At 41.0% G+C, this 20755-nt stretch overlaps 1 protein-coding gene and 1 long non-coding RNA gene across 22 annotated transcripts in view; both read left to right on the plus strand.

Moving 5' to 3' along the window:
- Positions 1-5969, plus strand: part of LOC135297698 (uncharacterized) — a 56471-nt gene extending 50502 nt beyond the window's left edge. For 12 of the 20 annotated variants that reach the window (XR_010359643.1, XR_010359645.1, XR_010359630.1 and 9 more), the window contains 2 exons: positions 1253-1972; positions 3919-5969. This is a non-coding gene — a long non-coding RNA (uncharacterized LOC135297698). The remainder of the gene's footprint in view (positions 1-1252; positions 1973-3918) is intronic. The other 8 variants (XR_010359632.1, XR_010359648.1, XR_010359625.1 and 5 more) reach the window with 8 other exon arrangements.
- Positions 5970-8218: 2249 nt separating this feature from the next.
- CNOT10 (CCR4-NOT transcription complex subunit 10) overlaps positions 8219-20755 on the plus strand; it is a 32411-nt gene continuing 19874 nt past the window's right edge. The window contains exons 1-8 of one of the 2 annotated variants that reach the window (XM_064415417.1): positions 8219-8415; positions 10151-10204; positions 14015-14106; positions 16613-16774; positions 17287-17437; positions 18440-18585; positions 19443-19529; positions 20274-20357. In XM_064415417.1, the coding sequence (XP_064271487.1) occupies positions 8394-8415; positions 10151-10204; positions 14015-14106; positions 16613-16774; positions 17287-17437; positions 18440-18585; positions 19443-19529; positions 20274-20357 (798 nt within the window). In that variant the 5' untranslated portion in view covers positions 8219-8393. The remainder of the gene's footprint in view (positions 8416-10150; positions 10205-14014; positions 14107-16612; positions 16775-17286; positions 17438-18439; positions 18586-19442; positions 19530-20273; positions 20358-20755) is intronic. The other variant, XM_064415425.1, reaches the window with a different exon arrangement.

The raw sequence follows: 20755 nt of genomic DNA on the forward strand, positions 1-20755 counted from the left end.
GAACTGGAGACTGTCTGAGTCAGAACCTCACAGACTCACACAGAGAACATAGTAGCTGCCAACAGGGTATTTCCTGTTGCTTTTCACAACAAACAAAGGGATATCTCAGTATGATTTGCAGATGTGCAGCATGATGACATTTAGGTGCAAGTTTTACAGAAGCCTACAATCTTGGGCAAATAATATATAAAACCCCCTCCTATTTCTTAAAAAACAACTCCATCACTAAAGACTTAACATCTTTCAACAAATTGTGTGGCAGTCTTATGTTTCTAAGCTCCTAGAAGTTTTGGAGGAAAAAATACTTCAAATTTACTCAAAGGAAAAATAATGAGAACATACATAAAAATTCTACTGCACACTGTTAAGGTAGAAAAACAGTACTGAACACATTTTTTGGCTTTTGCAACATCTCATATAGGCTTTATCAGCAAAATAATTCGTTTCTTTAATGAAAAAAAAAATTGCTTTATACTTCTCATGAGAGAAATAATCTATTTCTGAATGTCTGGAGAAATGCTGAGAATAATAACTACAACAAACAAGTCATTAGGAAGAATTTACCTTTTCAGTGCCTAGGGACATAATATAATTTCCTAATAAGCTCCAGCCTCCTAGTTGTTGCAAACCAAAGAAATCCAGTTTCCTACTAAGTGTGCATATCAGCTTGGGCCAGCACATGAAGAATTCTTAAGGCTGGGCTGAAAGAACCAATGTTTCCTCAAAGCCTCTGATTCATCACAAGTACATTTGCTTTCTAGTTCTGTGTCTTAAAAAGGGTCAAAGCTGTGTAATGTTGAAGGGCACAAAGTAGTTCCTGACACACTGGACATAAACACATATATCATGCAGACATCCTCCTGTTAGGAATAAATCAATTCCTGCTTGCACTAAAAGGCACTGATGTAATCACAAAATGTTTTAGAGACCTTTTATTCCTAACTGGGTAACTCTGGAAATTTTGCCACTCTGCAAGTTATGGATTGGGTCTTAGCATGCTTTTGTTGAAATAAAGGTACTCCAGTCAATTTGAGAGTTGAACTGGAAACCAAAGTTCTGTAAGATTGGTGCTGGCCTTCTCTACAGGAAGGTAAACAACCCCAAATATATGCTGATATGTGAATAGTTCTCCTCCCACAACCTCTTTGTTTGCCAGAGTAATTGTAATTGGGTGGGCAGATTTCTTCTGGATGACATCAGAAGAGAAAAATGAACTAGATTATATAAAACCATATTTTGTTTCTTATCCTAGAAAAGCCTTACATGGCACAAATTGGATGATGTCTGGACTTAAACCCATTACCAGAAAAAGATAATGATGTGAGAGCCAAATGAAAGGACAACACATAATACCATATACAAGGAAAATCAGAGGAGATCTTGAATGAGCAAAGAGGATGTACATGATGGAATTATTTACCAGGTACTACAATGTGAAGAAAATCAGAGCACCTCTTCTCAAAAGGGAATTACAGAAATTAATTGAGGATATTGTGGCATCATTTCTTTAAATCCCTTATGTTCCACAGTTCCCTGTTTCTCAGTGGCACCCCCTTGCTCTCAGAAGTTTTGCACCCACTTGTTCTCTTTCCACATCCCAACATCCTGTCTGTCTAAGTTTCTCTCCTAGGCTCAGCATTTCTATCTGGCTGTGACCAAAGCTGTCACAGTGGTAAACACTGTCAGAAAGATATCCTGTCTCCTTCTTTTATATGTGAAAGCAAGGGGTAAGAAGGGTGTACTCAAGGTGTTTTCCTGGCACTGCTACAGTGCCTGGAGGGCAAAGGCTATTCCTCCTCCCCTGCACCACCAAGCAATTCATGTTCCAGCACCAGGGTGAAGAGCAGGATATGAAACAAGTAAAACAGTGTCACTCAAATCCTGGAGGAGTGAGAAAAGAAGGCTTCCTTCTGCCTGTGAAGTTTTTATGTACCTAGTGGAGACTGGTGTGAAACATATCTACGGGACACAGGTGAGAGGGGAACTTACTGCTTCTGAGAGGTCCTGTGGTCGAGGAAGTTTTGTGAGAGAGCTTTTTTTCAGGGAGTTTCAAAATAGGTGATGATGATGTGCAGTACTGGGTCAATTCCGACCAGATGCAAAATAACTTCTGTGTGAGAATATACTGAACCTCAGCCCCTGCAGTTTACAGCTGTCAATCTGCTCCTGCTGCTCTGAATGAATTGCTAAAGTAAGCACAGCCTCTGCTGATTTATTCACTGAGCACAGACAGAACAAATACACGCAATGCACAATAATTTTCCAGGAAAATATATTCTATAGCACTCTGAAAGTAAAAATACTGTATTTAAATGAGATTCACAGCAGCATGTTTTATTGACTTTGAGAGACAGATTCAGAAAATGAGGATTACCAAGCTGAGACTAATAGCTACATTCAACATACTTATGCTAGTTTACATTGTAAACAAGAATTGTAAACAAGAATTTCTGCCCAGCAGAAAAGTTCCTGGGGGTGTTGGTTGACATCCAGATGAACATGAGCCAGCAGTGTTCCCAGGTGGCCAAGAAGGACCAGGGCAGTGATTGTCCCCCTGTGCTCAGCACCTCAAGTTCTGTGTTTAGTCTTTGGCCCCTCACTCCAAGAAAGACATTGAGGTGCTGGAGTGTGTCCAGAGAAAGGCAACAAAGGTTGTGAAGCATCTGGAGCAGAAGCCCTGTGAGGAGCAGATGAAGAAGCTGGGAGTGTTTAGCCTGGAGAAGAGGAGGCTCAGGGAGGACATTATTGCTCCCTACAATCCCCTGAAAGGAAGCTGTAGCCACAGGGAGGTCAGCCTCTTCTCCCAGGCCCAGTGACAGGGCAAGAGAAAATGGCCTCAAGCTGCACCAGTGCAGGTTCAGGTTGGACATCAGGAAGAATTTTGTCACTGAAAGGGTTGTCAAGCATTGCTACAACCTGTTGCTCCTGGTGCTGGTGTCACCATCCCTGGAAGTGTTCAAGAAATGACTGGATGTGGCACTAAGTGATATGGTTTAGTTTTGTGGTGGTGTTTGGCCACAGGTTGATCTTGAAGGTCTTTTCCAACCTTAATGACTCTTTCTTAATGATCATTCCATATTTAAACATGCCTTGTTTTATTGGACAGTGCCACCTAGGGGGTAATGGCTTTTAAACTAGAGTGGCAAAGGAGAGGGAGGTTTAATAATAACATAGAAAGCATTTCTTCTATTAAATTCTCTTCTGGAATATACTAGGCAAACAAAGTGCTGCTGAGATTTTCATACTGTGGAATCTGGCAAAAACATGTAATTTTCACAGGTCCCTTTGGAGCTGGTCATACTCTTTTCTCTCTTCCATAGCCTGGCAGTGATTGGGGATGCCACAAATCCTGATTTTCTCCTCTGCTAACCAGGTCTTGCTGGTATGATCAGTGGAGAGGTTATCTACATATCATTACAGCTGCAAGGCTGGCTAGGAGATTGCTGTATTGCTGTGTTTGGGTCTCCAAGGGCTTGAAATAGAGCCTTGAAAAGTTTGCTTTTTGAGGCCAAAAGCAGAGAGAAAACCCTGGTCTACTTCTACTTAATCTAGTCTGCTAAAGGAAGTTAGTGTACAAGGCAGGAATGAGATGTTGAGACTACTCAGTCTGAGAGCAGATAGGTTTTATTCCTCCTGACACTTCCCCCACTATCCTTGAAATTACTAGTGGCAGTTGGCTTCTTTGGGCTTCTAATAATTTAACCTAGAAATGGGCAAAAGAAACTTAGAAAAACTGCCCATCTGTGTACCATGTTTAGTTTCTTCAGAATGAGATTTGTTTTAAAAGCCTGAATTGTGGTAATTTCTTTCCCAGAAAAACAAAATTCCAGGAGAGTTAATATTTTAGGAGTATTTTTTTTCCTACATTTATTTTTATTCTCACAAATGGTATTTGATTTTATTCTGTATCTTCCACAGCAGATGGCGTGCCTGCCTCCCTGAGACTGGAGATCCCAAGCAGAATGCAAATGATACAAGAAACATAACATAGAAACAATAGTGTAATATAAGAAACAATTATGCAAGAAACCTACTCCTCTTTCCTTAGAAGAAAGTAGTGAAGCTATCACAATATTTTTGAAGGAAAAATGTCAACATTTTTGATTGCATGACTGTGTGTTTGACTTGCAATAAAGGGCAATATCTTCCTTTCCTTCAGTAAGCTCCACACACATAAGCAATTGAGTATTAATAAGAATAAATTTTATTTAAGTTCCTTTAAAAAATAATCCATACTGAATAAAAAAGGGCCAGCTGATAAAAATTGCTTTGTCTGCCCCCTAGAAATGGAAAAAGATAAATTATTTTGGAACTACCAGCTGCAGACATGGCAAAATGGTGATGGAAGTTATAAGAAAGCTTGCTGTAAGTACCTCTCAGGTAAACAAGTCCTGTGGTAAAATTATGGCATGATGGATTGTTTTAGGTTCAAGATGTGGCTGGGGGTGTGTATTCTATTGCCATCTGTTAGAGGTGGGGCAGTTATCTACTGTTAATCGGGCCACCTGTCAAAAGCAGCTGGGGCAGTTTTCTTTATCTCTTCCATGACCTCCCTCGGGGATATATCTGCTGCTAATGGGCCACTGAGTCTCACTGCATGACTGCTAAAAATTACATCATCCCACTGGGAGATGCTCTGCCCAGGGGGAGGAGCCAAACTTTCCTTCCTGGATATAATCTGAGATTTGGAGCACCACAAGCAGCCTTTTCCCACTAGATTCCCAGAGGAAGACCAGGTCTATCTACACCACCACTGGACCATCAGAGGAAAACTACATCCTTCTACAGGATCACTGCTTCAACAGAACCACACCTGTCACTGCAGGGGCACTGCAGCCACCATTTAATGGGACTGCTATCAGCACCCTGACCAACAGGGTGTCAGGTGGTATTCTGACTCTGTCAGTGGTTTTTTTTGTACTATTGCATTTGTATTTTTAATTTTCCTAGTAAAGAACTGTTATTCCTGCTCCCACATCTTTGCCTGAGAGCCCCTTAATTTAAAATTATAATTCAGAGGGAGGGGGTTTACATTTTCCATTTCAAAGGGGGCTCCTGCCTTCCTTTGCAGACACCTGTCTTTTCAAGCCAAGACATGGATAAAGCAAACTCTTACTGTCCTCTAGATGTCACGATGTGGAAGAGGAGCAGCTGGATACCAGGGCTGCCACAATTGAAGCTAAATAGCTTTTGACATGATTGTTAAAGAAAAGCTATAGTACGGCATGGCAAATTCACTGCAGTGCCCATCCTGATGTGACATGCTCCGGAGCAAGCAGGTTCCTGCTCAGGCACTGGAAATAAACACTGGACCCAGCATGGGAGACAGAGACATGGACATTCACATCAGGTCTACACTGGCCATTCTGGCTTGGTCACTCAGCATAGATTTTTGGCGACTTCCTTGTTTTGATAAAATCAGAGAGAATATGCAGTTACACTTGTAGCACAGTGCTCTTCCCTTTATAGGTTTTATTTCTTACCAAAACAGCATGGTTTTTACATATATATGCACATATAAATAAATAGAATGGCAACATTAATAAATAATTACACTGTTAAATATATACACATTAGGAGTACTTGCTATTGCAACTTGCAGATACTCACAAATCCATACAGGTCTTGTCTAACAGCTCATTCTTACAAAAGAAGATACAACAAATTCAGAGATGTGGAGTAAGATATGTAAGAATAAGGATTGTGTGATTTTTTCATATATATGTCTAAGACACATTATTTCATATACGTGTCTAAAAGCCTGAAGATCAAATTTGAGTGAAGATGAATTGAAGAAGTGGTGATAAATAATAAGTTATTAGACATAATTTGGAATAGTCAGAGCTTCAATTACAAAATAGGAAGAATCATCCTGCTCTTCAAAATCCTGAAATAATCCTGTTCCTTTTCAGTGTCCTTCATGTTACAGGGCCTGGTTCATTAAAAGCTGTGATTTAAAGGTGTTCAGAGCTGGTGTGTGTAACAGTGCATTTCTTCCCAGCTGTTTCCCTGTGTTAAATTTTTCCTTACCTACAAACCTGACCTCTCTGAGAGCAGAGTTAGGGAGAACACTGTCACTGGAAGCCACTGCAAGAAGACTGCTAAGAAATCCTGCATCCACTGAATCCCTTTAGCTGTTGACTTTCCAAGGACAACTTTTCCCTAACGTGCAAGGGGCACGCCACAGGTGCAGTGTGCATGAGACACTCTGGGCTGTCTTGACAAGTGTTGTCTGCTGGCAACGAGACAAAAACCTTACAAACTAAAGCCTCTTAATCAGAACTGAGTGTATCTACACTTGCTGTCTCAAGTAGGAAAACAAGGTGATGCTTAACAGGAATAAATGAGGAAGGAGTGGGGGGAGGAGGAAATCTCTGAGAACCACATCTGGAGAAATAATAGAAGAAAGTGTTCTCGTATCAACAGATAACTGTTGGCTATCACTGTGGGAGCAGTGTGTGGCAGGAACCCCACAGTGACACAGAAGAAGCACAGTGCACGTTGATGATGGCCATTAAGGGTAACTGTCCCTGTGTCTGTGGAGCCTGACTCCAAGGGATGGAGACACAGGGAACTTTTTGGTGCTTGAAGGGGACATCTCTGGGGTGCCTTCTAACCTCATCCTACTTCCTGTTGTAAATATAATTATGAGGGGTCAAAACAGACCCCCCTACCTGGCTCCTCTGCACTCATCCAGTCTATGCCCAAGAGTCAGAACAAGAAGTGGCTGCTGAGCCTACTAAGATACATCGTAGCAAAGGTGAATGCTAAAATACTATGTATAGCAGATCCAAGTAACAACAGAATCACAAAATCCATTACCTTGGACAAGCTCTCTGATCTCAGAAAGTCCAGCCTATGACTGAACACCAGCATGTCAACCAGACCATGGCATTAAGTGCTATGTCCAGTCTTTCCTTAAACACTTCCAGGGGCAGCAAGCCTACTGCTTCTCTGAGCAATCCATTCTAATGTTTAATTGCTCTCTCCACGAAGAATGATGCCCAACCTCCCGTGGCACAATTTGAGGCTAGCCCTGTCACAGGTTGCCCAGGAGAAGAGCCTGATCTCCCTTTCCCTACACCCTCCTTTCAGGCAGTTGTGAAGAGTAGTAAGGTCACTCCTGAGCCTTCTTTTCTCCGGGCTAAACAACCCTGGCTCCCTTGGCTGCTCCTTGTTATCCTCTAGACCCCTAGCCAGCTTCACTGCCTTTGCTGGACCCACTCCAGAACCTTTTTGTCCTTCCGGAATTGAGAGGCCTGGAACTGGACACAAACACTTAAGAATCTTTACTATTCATGATTATGCCAGTGCCACTTATCCCAGCCTGTTACTTTAATAAGAAATATAATAACAACCATTAAAAAGTCTAATTGGGTTCCTCAGTGTGATGAGGGTTTTGTCCCCCTGGGGACACCTTTGGGTGTGCAGTGCCCAAACAGCCACTTAGGAAGGAATATGGGATGTCGGCACTGAGCCTGCGCAGGGCACTTATTGCCATTAATTAGTATGGTGAGAAGAGCCTTAACAACACTTTAGATCAACTGCCTGATAATCCACCCACAAAAACTAGAGAACACATTGAACGGAAGCCTCCAGGTCAGGGCTGCTGCTCTGGAGGGGATCACAGGTCAGGCTGGGAGGCACCACAGGGCTCAGCGGGTCCAAGCTCCCTGCTCGAGCAGGGCCATCCCGGGGACACCGCACAGGATCGTGTCCAGGGGGTTTTTGAGTATCCCTGGCGACGGAGACTCCTCAGCCTCTCTGGACAATCTGTCAAGGTCACCCGCACAGTAAAGAAGTTCATCTTCATGTTCAGGTGAAACTTCCCACGGATGAGTTTCTGCCCGTTGCCTCTTGTCCCACAGCTTGGCACAACCGAGCAGAGCCTGACTCCACCCTCTTAGCACCCCACCTTCAGATATTTACATCCATCGATGAGAGCCGGCACGTCTCAGCGGGGCAGAAAGGACAAACCCCGTTCGAGACAGCGCCCGGCAGCTGCGGGCGAGCTCCGTGCCGCGGGAGCGCCGCGCACCGCCGCACCACGGCCCTCACACGCCAACATGGCGGCCCCGCCTCGCCCGCCGCTCCCGGCCCCCGCCGCGTCCTGCCGTCACATCCGCGCTGCCCCAGCAACCACCGGACGTCGCGGGGCGCCGGGAACCCGGAAGCGGCGGGCGAATCGGGGCAGGCGGCGCAACCGGTGGGGCGGGCCCGGCGCGCGCAGGGCAGCGGCGGCAAAGCAGCGCCGGCGGGCAGCGGCCGGGCGGCGGCGGCGGCGGCGGCGGTCGGGCAGCGCCTGTGGCGCAGCGCGGCGCGCGGGGGACTCCCGGCAGCTACCGGCGCGCTCGGGCTGCGCGGTCCCGCACGGAGCGGCGGCCGAGGCGGAGATGGCGGCGGACAAGGCTGCGGGTGAGTGCGGGGGGAGCGGCCGCGGCCCCGCCGTGCCCGCCCCCGGCCTGCGCCGCCCGGCGCGCAGGGACACGCGGCGCCGGGGGAAAGCCGCCTGTGCGGCCGTGTGCCGTGCCCTTCCGCCGGAGCGGTGGTGCCCCCCGTGAGGGGCCTGTGACACCGCGGGGCCGGGTGCGCACCGGGCCCTCCGTGCCCTCGGCAAGCGGCGCTGAGCTGTTGCCCCCTCCTGGCCGGGAAGGGCTCGGTGGGGAGGGCCCTACGTTCGTATTGGCGGGGGGGTGTTGTGTGTTTGTGTCACTCAGAGCTTAATAACCCCTACAGAAGTCGAGCGGCTGGGTTGATTTGTTAGACTGGGGCATGCAGGAGGTATGAGGGAGGTTATCACTCTTGGTTGTGCTGCTGAATCTCTGGAGTTCAGCCCGATTCCCTCAGGGGTGCTGCTTTGGTTTCAGGCGGTGAGTGCGTCCTCACTGAACTCGGGCCTGAAAAGACACTGCAGAGAGAAATCACCGGGACTAAAACATGAGCCATGTTCTGGTACACAGACAGAATAAATCTCAAATACAGTTGCTGGGTAGCACTGCTAAACTACTGCTTGTCCATCTCCTGTACAGCTCCCTGTCATGTAAGAAGCCTTCATTGCAGGAAAGGTGAAGCCGTCAGATGTCAGCTTGTGGGGGGATGGAGAAGAGGGTGATGTGGAGGAAGGCCTTACTTATAGAATTGTATAGGTCTGCTTAATAAAAGTGTAGGGTATCCTGAGTTGGAAGACCAATAAAGATTAACAAATTCCAGTTCCTGGCCCTGCACAGGACATCTCTTAAGAATCACACCATGTGCCTGTGAGTGTTTTCCACACACTTCTTGAACTCTGTTGGGCTTGTGCCAAGTGGGGAACCCATTCCAGTGCCCAAACACTCTCTGAATGAAGAACCTTTTCCTGTGCCAAGTGGGGAACCCATTCCAGTGCTCAAACATTCTCTGAATGAAGAACCTTTTCCTGATATCCAACCTAAACTGCCCTGACACAGCTTCATGCCATTTCCTTCTTGTTTCTGGTCATCTTTTTTTTCTAGTTGTTTTTATGTGGCGGGAGCATTATTTTAAATCACCTTAAGCATTTTTTTCTCTGGATGCTAAATATGCAATGCCTCAGTATTTGGGAAAAAAATTACAGGGAAAATAAGTATACTGTGCTGCGTGATGTTTACTAAACTGTCATGTGTTTATTTGGAAGAACTGTAAGTGACTGCTAAACTACAAGAAAAAAAATTGGCATCAAGTTTTTAATACTTTTTTGTTGATGTTCTTGGAAGTGTTGAAGGAACTTTTCAGTTTTACTTTCTTAAAAGTATGTGTGAAATGAATCAAAGATGTGAGCTATGGCAGGATATTCTACATGCTGCACTTGTTCATAGCAGCGAGCTATAGGTAGCTTTCTACTGAGAAATGTTTGCTTTTTATTGCACAGCACCAAAGAAGCCTATTGTACCTATACTGGTAGTCATACGAAAATGAAAATGTCAGTCTTGGTGCCACAAACTGTTATCCTGTAATGGCTGGACACGGGCTGGGATTCATACCCTTCAAAATTCTTTTGGAGCAAGAGTCATGTGATAGATATCCCCTTTACAGGCAGAGGGATAATCTCTTTCTTGAGAGTTTGGAAATTAAAAATATTTCCAGAGAAGCTCTGGTGTTCAACAGCACAGTTCATGCAAGATGTAATTTGCAGGGCGTAGGAACAAGAGAGCTCAGGAACAGCAGTCCTTGGAGAAACGGAGAGCAGGTATGAGAAGGATAATGATTGCAGTCACTCTCAGGTGTCTTCAGGTATGTGTATGTGGGAGATGTGACTTTTGTTGCTTTTATGAGATTCTGGCAGCAAGCCCATGAGGAGAGCAGTCTTCCTTCTCAGGTGGCAGTCTCACCCTTTTCCTTGTTCTCCTTTCATAGAGACCATTTTCCTGAAGTTCTGCTGTCCACCATGATGTTCCTTCTCCAGCAGGAGCAGCTTCCTGCTTGTGCAAAGCAAACCAGCCTCCGTGACGAAGTGTTGCTGCTGTTCAGCCCCAAGACTGATAGCCAGGAAGATAATTCCTGGCTTGATTCTTTAACTTCCAGCTCAGTGCAGCAGCTTCCTCCAGATCAAAATCTGAGCAGTTGATTTTTACATCCTTTTCCAGGTTGCCCCTTTTGCCCCACATCATGAACCTACAGAAGTTTTAGTTTTAGAGTTGGTCTGTACTCATGAAAGTTGGACAAATGAAAAGTTAAACAAACAAGTCCATATTTAAATACAAATTACAGAGATAAATCAAGTTCTCTCACTTGTGAAGTAGAGAATCTGCACTGCTCTGGATATTTCAACTGATAGTTGTGGCTGCTGTACAGATGGGAGCACATTGGAAATGTCTGGTGCACCATGTGTTACCTACACCACGTGCTTCTGCAGGAGTGCCAAAGGTCACGGGGCCCAAGTGAGCAAGGCATGCTGTTTCTTTTGCCAGGGAACAAGTTTCCTACCTGTTTCACTTTCAAGTGCTTCAAGGAACATGGGAGTAGCAGTTCTGTTTGCAAGCACTGGGATAGCCATTTGCAGCCAAGAGAGCAGGAGCACTCCCTCCCCACCACCCCTGCCACTTCAGTGGAATTGTGGGTTCCTTTCAGTACCTTGTGCCAGCCAGCTTTCAGGGGACTCCTCTTGGAGGGATCTCTGATAGCAAAGATCAGCTGAAGCAGTAGATCCCAGTCTAAACACGAATGGCAGTATCACATCTGGAGTGGCTTTCAGGTCTTTAACAAGTTTTAGGTATGTTTGGACAAAAAGGGTACAGAATAGCCAAAGTGTTTTGTTGCCCTTTTTTTCAAAGGAAGGAGCTATGCTGTGAACTATATCAGCTGGATTGTAGTTTTTCTTTATAAGCTTCCAGTTCAGGTTTCACAAACCTGCTTTCTTTACTGAGTGCTAGTAGGTGCAGTTGACTGAATTACAGAGGCAGCTGTGGTTTTGCTTAAAGTAGTCCCCAGCTTCATTTTGTGTTTTGGATTTGTGTTTGTTTAATGTACCAACAAGTTTGGAGACCTCTCCTGATTTTTCCTTAGGAATTACATCAACCAAGCTATGTAAGTGTAGTTTTTGTGGCAGACCTTAGACAAGTATCTCTTGATTTATCTGTCACTTCACTGAAGACCTTTTATTTCAGAATTCAGACTTCCTTTGAGAAGCTGGTCTTACAAGCCTGCATACAAAGGCAGTAATCAGTAGTGTAGGTGGTACTTGATGGCTCTCTGCTCCTAAACCTGTATGTGAGGAATCCGATTGGACTGTTGTCAGCTTCAAAAGCTTTAGAGCCTCAAGGCTGCACTGTGGTTACCTTTAGCAGCACAATCTGACAGGCATGCTGAGCAAGTAAAGCAGATAATGCCACTGTTAGCATGAAAGTTGGAGGGAAGATGCATTTGATTATTTGCTGCTGTTTTAAAGATCCTTGGAGAGTGAGAGCTTTTAGTTCATCTGTATGATCACAAGGTTTAGAGCTGGAATCAGATCTATGCTATATTTAGGTTGAAGCAGAGGTACTTCCTGTTCCTTTCCTCTTTCACTGTGGAAAGCTTTTGGCACATCAGAAATGTTCTGAGCTTTACTGTGGTTTAAATTTCTCTTTTGCCTTTCCTTTTGAAGGGTAAGGCAGTGCAAATAGTGTTGATCAATGCATTATGCAGTCAGATTTCATAGCAGGTGTAGGCCCTTGAGGATCCATCCCTCCAGAGTACTGAAATTGCTGAACCCTGAATTTTGTCCAAATAACAATGGGTTACTCTTGCTGCTGTAAGATTTGTTGAGATTTTAAAATCTCTACTTTGTTGACATCTTAATGCAGGATGAAAGTCCCAACCAAATATTTACAATTCTTGCTTAATTGCAGGGGGAAATACTATTATTGCAGGTGGAAGGAATCTCACTATTTCCCAGCAATAGGCACAAACTTAACAGATTACTAAGTCTGTTTTGTTTTTACTGAGGATATGATATGATTAATCTTCTGAGGTTTGACTGCTCCTTATGATTGTTATTTGTCCTATATTTGTAAATTTTCATGGTTGGTAGTAGAAGATCCAGATATATGGGTGGTGATGGGGAATGGATTTTGCAGAGGAGCTCTCAGCTAAGTGTTTTCATTTGTTCAAAGTGAAAACAAAATTAGTGGAGTTTGCATTATATCTCTGAATTATAGGGAAGAGAAAGCAGGCATAAAGTTTACAGAGCCTACATAGTCTTTTAAGATAGCAAAATGTGTTTAGTGCAGATCTTCCACCGTGAAATTCAAGAAATAATTTTCTGCAGAAGCAGAAACCGTTACTGGTTTATAAAGTCTTTGTTTCAAAAACACAAAATAATTTTTGTATGTTCTAGCACATTAATTAATGCTCCTAGAAATACTCTCTCCAGTCTGGTGGTTATGTAGTTTTATTTTTTCTCAGTGGTTTGTGTTCAGCAGAAGGAAGGGCTTAGTGGAGGTGTTTGTTTTTTTCAGCTTCTTTGACATGGAATGTGTGTACTGTGCTTTTTAATGCAATTTCACTGAATTCTTGATTACATGATGACAAAAGGATTTAGTAGACTTCTTTCTGAAAAATATGCTCAATAGTGACTGAAACATAAGTCATTAGGAATTCAGTGTAAAAAATTGAAGGCAATTAAAACCTGGTTACATTGCTATATGAATGCATAAAGGGGCCACCATCATAGTTGCTACATGTTGTTCTTATCTTCATCTGGAAAATGGTATGGTAGAACTGGAGAAGATTCTGGGAATAAATTGTGAGGAAGATGGAGAGTAAACTGCTCCTGCTCACGTTGGAAGAGAGGTGATTCAAAGGAAGATCTATAAGATTTGGAGTGAGGCTGAAAAAGTGAGCAAGCAGCATGTGCTTGTGCCTTGCAATATAATCACCAGAGAGCATTTGATGGAGTTTATTGAAGAATATAAATGTATAGATTGTTTTTTTGGTTTTTTTTTAATAGTAGATCAATAGTAATCAGTGATTATTAACAATGATGCTTCAAGTGCAGCCTCTTATTTGGGGAAATATTCTTCCAAAGTAGGGAGCTGTGAGGAAGTTCCATTGTTTACTGTGGTTTTTGTTGCACCCTAGAGTATCCCTTGCTTGCTGTTTAGGAAGCACTATACAGTATTTTGTGTGGGTTTTCATCTAACACACTGTGGTACATATTTCATGATGCATGGCCTTCACTGCTGACTTTTGAGCAAAATAAGACAATCCTAGTGTATGGTTTCAGCTTTAAAGAGAAATCTAAAATGTATGGCTTGTAAGTTAACTTGCAGGACCTTGGTTGTTCATAATTTACATTTCATGGAGAGGAATTCACTAGGAGTCTAGAATAACTTGATATATTGTGGTAGGAGATGTAACTTGGGATATAGATAGTGTAGTTGGGACACTGCTACAGTTATCTGGAAAATTACTTGCATTGGCAGGAGGACCTTGAGAACTGGAAGAAACAAAGTTTTTAAGCTACACAGCTGTTATCACACTTGCAAACTTTGTTATAATCTTCTGTTCACTTTTACAGATCAAGGTACTGAAAAACATGAAGGAGCAGGTACTTCTGGGATTACTGATCAGGAAAAGGAATTGTCAAGCAGTGCATTACAAGCTTTTCAGGTAAGAAAAAGTCAGACTTTGAGACTTTCTAAGTTACCACATTACTGCTAAGTGGGCTTGTGTGATTGTTTTTCCTGTTTTCTTAATTCAGTTGCAAATGCATTAAGAGGACTTTTAAAAGTAGCTCTAGTTGTGTTATAAAGACAGCATGTGTATTTTCTGCCTGCTATGATGTAAGAAGACTGAACAGGATACTTGAACAAGAGCATTTTTAATCTGGATTCTCAAAACTTAGTAGCCTTAAAAGCTATATGAGGCTTCTCTTCTGCATCAGCATTGGAAGTGCATGATTTCTTGGAAGAATTAATTGCATTAAGCTAAAAATGGTGTTTTAGTGTTTAAAGGACCCTCATGTATTTAAAAAACAGTAATGAAACAAACACTTGTGTTTTAGCATCATGCTATATTCTTTCACAAAAAGTGTTGTATAATGTCCTGTCACTTTGCAATAAAACATTTCTGAATGTGTAACACCTACAGGCAGTATCTACTACTTGTTTTGTGTGTCTTGGAAGATTTTTTATCTTCTGTGCTAAAGTTCAGGTACCAGGTCTTTCAGTTTCTTTCTTTCTCTATATTGTCTCCTAGTCTTATGTAGTGTGACAGGAAGTATAATTGCTTTTCCTTTCAATTGTATCTCTGTCTCCAAAATGCCTTGCTTTAATTTCAGTTTTAAATTTCTGAAATAAGTCAGGGAAGAATTTAAGTGTTGTCTTTTGAGATTCTTGCTTCAATGTTTCACTCAGTTCTTCTATGTTTCACTCATTTTGTTATATGAAGTGCATATGGTTGGTTCTTAACACTGTGTTGTTCACAAATGTCTTCTTGAACACTGTCTAGCTCAATTACTCTTTTTCAATAACATTTTAATCAGTGGCATTTGATCCTGAGAACTGAAGACACATGAGAGAGTCATTTGTTTTCCACCTTGCCCATACATCTAAATGCCTAAAATACTTTTGATCTGCTAACAATTTCATCTTTTATCCTGGTCCAGTGTATTGGGTTTATCTTGTCAAGTTTTTTCTTGCTTCAATAATTCCCTGAATTCATGGAGTAAGGTGGCAACAGATGTGAGCAGAATTAATTTGATGCCTTGTTTGCCAATTTCTTGCTGTTGAGTAGCTCCAGATAGCATTGTGGACTGCCTCACATGCTGCTTTATCATATTGAGTATGATATTCTAGATCCTGTCTAGTAGAGTGGCATAAAGGACTGTTAGCTGATGGAAAACATCACAAAATAACCTGAGCATTTAAAGTTTGTAGACCAGCCATTGTTAGAAGCCATGTTGCTCTGATCTGAAAACTACTGAAGAGAAGCTCCAAGTGTGAGCACAGGAAGAGAACCACTGGGAGATGAGCTGGCTCAACTAAAGAGCATGCCAGCAGCTGAGTTGCAAGTGTCTGTGTTTGTGCACATGATCAGAAGGCAATCCATGCTGTTGGTGCTTAGAGTTGTGAAAATGTGTCAGTGTCCTGCTACATCTGAGCTGTATAACTGTGCCTGCCTGGGAGACTGAAGGAACTGGAGTGGTTCCATAGAAAGGAGCTGCAGAATGGCAACTTTCTTGGGGAGAGCAGAAGGACCCCAGAGCTCTTCTCTGTTGTATTTTGCCCTTAATGTGAAGTTACTCAGCAGTCCAGGAGAAGCTCTGTGGAACAGCACCTGAAAAGGAGGAGTAAGTGGAGGGTGGTACTCCAGAGCTTAGCTTTTGGGTGTGAACCATTGACAGAGATGGAAATGCATCTGCTTATCTGTCTGACCACATTGGAAGTAACTCTGATATGGCAGAGGTGAATGGGATTATTCCTGTGTAGGAATTTAGCAGTTGAAAGGGAAGCATTATCAAGGCTTAATGTGTGAGGAGAAAGAGTGAGGAGTCTCTCTTTCATTTCTTGATGCCATTAAAGTCTTCCTGTGGTCAAAGAAAGGGATTTTTCCATTAGATCACACATCAGTGGAGCATCATGTTTGGCTCCTAGTTTCTGTTTAGGCATTCCTAGGTGATTGAATCCTTCATCCAATAGCTAAAGCTTGTAAAAATGTTTCTTATACCTACTCTGGGAAACTGACACTTTCTTTTTCCAATCTCTCTTGAGCTAACTTCTGTAGATTAAATTGTAAATCACTATATATTCAGATGAACTGAAGACTGAACATAAAATATTGGGCTGGAACCTGTGTAAGCAACTACAGCTGCTCAGGGTTCATGGATTGGGGAAAGATTACAAAAACTGAGGAAACAGTCTTGAAACTTAGTATGGTAGGAGAAATGAGAATAACACTTTCCATGGAAATGTCTGTTAATAATAATAATCAGCTATTTGATTTGTCCTTATTCCACCAAATAATTTTTGAAGTTTGGATATGTCTTCAACATTTAGACTTGCTTTTCATCCATGTTAATCTGCATAAATAATGAAATATGTGTATACACATTTAGTTCACTTGTATTGATAAAGGAAGGACTAATGTATGTTTCTGGTATATGTGCAATTTACAGGCTGGAAACTATGATGCTTGTTTACAACACCTAAATACCCTGCAAGACATAAACAAAGATGACTACAAAATAACTTTGAATACTGCTGTTGCAGAGTTCTGTAAAAGTAATCAGACTACCACAGACAATTTGAGACAAACCCTTAACCAGCTGAAAAACCAGGTAATGCAGCTGTATTGATGTGGTATTTGATTTTAGGTGCTGTTAATGGTGGCAGCATCTTTGAGTGAAATAGGAGTAAAACCTCTGCCCTTGTCCCATAGATTTAGCAAAATAAGAAAGTAACATAACTTATAAACATCTGAGTCAGTTTAATCTTGTAGGACAGCTTTTGTAGTTGTGTTTTTAACTATTATTGAAATTGGTGTGAGATTATAACAATAGAAGGACTTGCTATGTTCTTTCAATAGAAAGTTCCTTAACGTGAAATAGTTTGTGAAATGATAAAAAAGTGGAAAATATTACTTTACTGTTCTTGACAGTTTTGTATTTCATTGTATGTTGTTTTTTTTTTGCTGTGTTAATGTATAACAACAGTGAAGTTTATTAGGTCAGTAAGTTACAATTTACCTTGAAATAAAGAAATTCGTAGCTTTGGAGGGTTTTTTTAAAATACTTGATACTTTAAAATTGTAGGTACTGAAAGTTTAATGAAATGACTGGGGTTTTTTCAGGTTCACTCTGTTGTTGAAGAAATGGATGGTTTGGATGATGTTGAGAACAGTATGCTGTACTACAATCAGGCTGTTATCCTGTACCATCTCCGCCAGTATACTGAAGCTATATCTGTTGGGGAGAAGCTGTACCAGTTCATAGAGCCTTTTGGTATGTAGGCAGAAAGAAGAATCTTGTCCATTCAAGAACTACAGAAAGAAAATTCAGTCTCTTTTCACTATCAGACAAGTAATTTTTAATTTGTTTAATAAGGTTGTAAGAAATTAGATAGGGTTTGGAATCAAGAATATGTTTTACTTATATCAGGGACAACAAACTAATTTGGGGGAAAGTGCTTCAGAGAGCTTTAGCAGACAAGTGCTATGAAACTGAAATGGATTCTTTCAACTTGAGACAATATTTATGTAAATAATAATGTACAAGCTAATGAAATTATTTTAAATCTAATGTTTTGAGTCATCATACAACTTCATGGGTGGGTGTCTGTTTATCAGGGCACTCATTTTTAAATACCTTTATTAGGTGGTACATAATTGTATGTGCTTATACGTGATACAAAGTCTGCAACTTTTATGAGCTCTGATACCTTGTGTAGTAGAATTACCATACTTGTCTGAAATAATTTCATAATCCTTGTTAAATTTTATAAGTGAGAAGGCTGAAGGATGTGTGTGTGTGGGTCTCAATAAATTAAGTAAATGCTGCTGTGTTTCTGCTTCAATTCCTCCCAGTGTTCAATCTGCGTAGTTGGGACTTACTCTGAAGTCAGCTAAACAGAGATGTGTTTGTACAGAATCTTAGTGAGTTCTGTGGGATTCTACATCTGTATATGGCTCTGTCTGTTTGGATGCAGCATTTTTGGTGCTGATCTACTTAGATCAGTTCTCAGAACCTATGAACATTAAATACTTGTTGAGCTGTCTTTAGTCTGTGCTTTTATGCTGATGCCATTTGGATAAATGAGCTTTCTTTTCAGTGCATGTACTTAGCTGTGGGTTGGACATGGCTGCATTATTTTTTTCTTATGTAAGATATTGATTTTTCTCATAATGTTGCATAGATGGCACTTTATAGTAGGTTTTTTTTCCATCCATGTTTGGAGGGATTGGTATTAGAACTGTAAAACCAATTTTTTTTCTTTGCTTTTCACAGAAGAGAAGTTTGCCCAGGCTGTGTGCTTCTTGCTTGTAGACTTATACCTGTTAACTTACCAAGCTGAGAAAGCCTTGCATCTGCTTGCAGTTCTGGAAAAAATGATTTCACAGGGCAACAATAACAGCAAGAATGGAAAAAATGAGGTAAGCTTAAGTCATACAAATGCCTTTAAATCTTTATCCGAAATATGCTTTAGCTCAATCCAAAATTAGCATTTGGAATTATGAGGCTATGTTAGATCACCTGTAACTTTAGACAGCAGCTTAAATATGTTAGTGACTGAGTTAATTGTGTACAGCAGCTGTTTATTCCCTCTCTTTCACCCTTTTCTCTTACTCCAGGGAGCTAAGATGTCTTTCTTCAGTCAGAAACTTGCATTGGAAAGACAGTTGTCTCCAGGGTCAAATATTGTTTTTGATTGTGACCATATGAGACCCTAGGTTTGAAAGGGAAGTCAGTGTCAGAGGAACTGCAGTTGCACATAGGATGGGAAATTAAGTATCTTTTTTACATGGTATCTGAAAGTATGAGGGATGCTTTCAAATAAAATCTTTCATGAGCCTTTTGGAAAAATCAGTAGAATCAGTGGCTTAGGAGTGAAGAGAGGGCATTTCAGTATTTCCCTGCTGATGGAATGTCACACTTAAGATAAACTATTCTTTCTTTAAGTATATAGTAATTTTACTGAAGGAAGTATTAAAGAGATACTCTAGAACATGCATGTTGTCCTTCTAGGCAAAAGAATTCTTCTTAACTGCAGAGCAACATAGTGTAACACTAATGTTAGTACAGAATTCAGCTCTTCAATGGGTGGTGTGGTTTGTGGATTTTGATTGTTAAACTCCAGTTAGTTTCTGGTGGGGTGTGTATATTTTGATATTAAATACTCAAACAATCTTATTATTAATACTATTAAATACTTATTTTTCTTCATGTGAGTTGAATATGTCAACTGAATTTAAAAGGTGACTAACAATAATGCTTCCTTTTTTTTTGGCAGTCAGGTAATAATACCAATAAAGATTCCTCGAATCAAAAAGCTGAAAGTGGAGCTTTAATAGAAGTTGCTAAATCTAAGATACATCAGGTAAGGGTCTGCATGTTATTTATACAAGAACATTTCTTTGAGGGTTTTCTAAATCTGAGTGTCATCTCCTTCAAAACCAGTTCAGTCCAAATTATGATGCTTTCTCTCCTGTTGTTATCCTTGTTGTCTAAATCTTCCTTTTTGTAAGATCCATGTACAGGGAAAACTGACCTGACATCCTGCCCACCACCACCATTTCAGTCCCTGTGTGTTATAATTATTTCTTTACATGGCAGTTTGCTGCATTGAATTTGTCTGTTCAACCTCCACCACTCTAAATCAGCTGAGGTTTTATTTCGCTGTACAGTTCTGTTGAAAAATATGTGAAGAATCAGAGTGCTTCTCTATTAGCATTCACTTACTTGTGTTTTCAGTTTCGTAGGTAAATGTCTTGGTTTAAGATGTTAGATTATTTTAATTAGTTTGTCATTTTAAGTGCTCATATCTGTGTTTGAATATGGAGCAGCTGTTGGCCATTGAACAAAGTGTTCATCTGCTTATTGTAAATACAAACCCTGTAAATGTGGTGTTTAAAGTCTGAATAGAATTTATTTTTTGTGAAGACTTTTTGAAGAGCTTTTTGCTACCTATTTTAAAGATGTATATAAAATATTCTGCAGTAAATATCTAGATACAGTTTGTCTTGGAAACCTGCAGAAATTATTGTATAATTTCTATATATTTGTATATGAAATTATTGTATAATTTCTATATAATTATTGTATAAATTTAATCTTTTAACAGTATAAGGTGAGAGCCTATATCCAGATGAAGTCATTAAAAGCATGCAAAAGGGAGATCAAGTCTGTTATGAATACAGCTGGGAATGTAAGTATTCTTAAGACTGTTGTTTTTCAAATCTAGATGTGTTTTGTATCTTAAAACTGAATTTGCTATTGTTCTTTAAAAAAAAAGTTCTTATTGAGGGTGGATGTTTGAAGTAATTCTTTATGTAGTCAGTTGGGTTTATAATATCTTTGCAAATGTAATTAATGTAGAATTTTCTTATTTGTGCTGTTTTTAGTTTCTGAAAAAATACACCTTGTGGTGCCAAAATAACAGTGAACCACTCTATAATAAACAGGTTCAGCATTCTTTATAATTGAAGTGAAATAAGTTTTACTTAGTAAAATAAGTTTACTATAGATGTTATCCACATTACAAACTTTTATGTAATTGGTAGTTTAAACCGGTTTGTAAAAGATTAATTCTGGGATATGTGAGCA

This window comes from Passer domesticus, chromosome 1 (assembly GCF_036417665.1).
Source record: "Passer domesticus isolate bPasDom1 chromosome 1, bPasDom1.hap1, whole genome shotgun sequence".
Classification (NCBI taxonomy): domain Eukaryota; kingdom Metazoa; phylum Chordata; class Aves; order Passeriformes; family Passeridae; genus Passer; species Passer domesticus.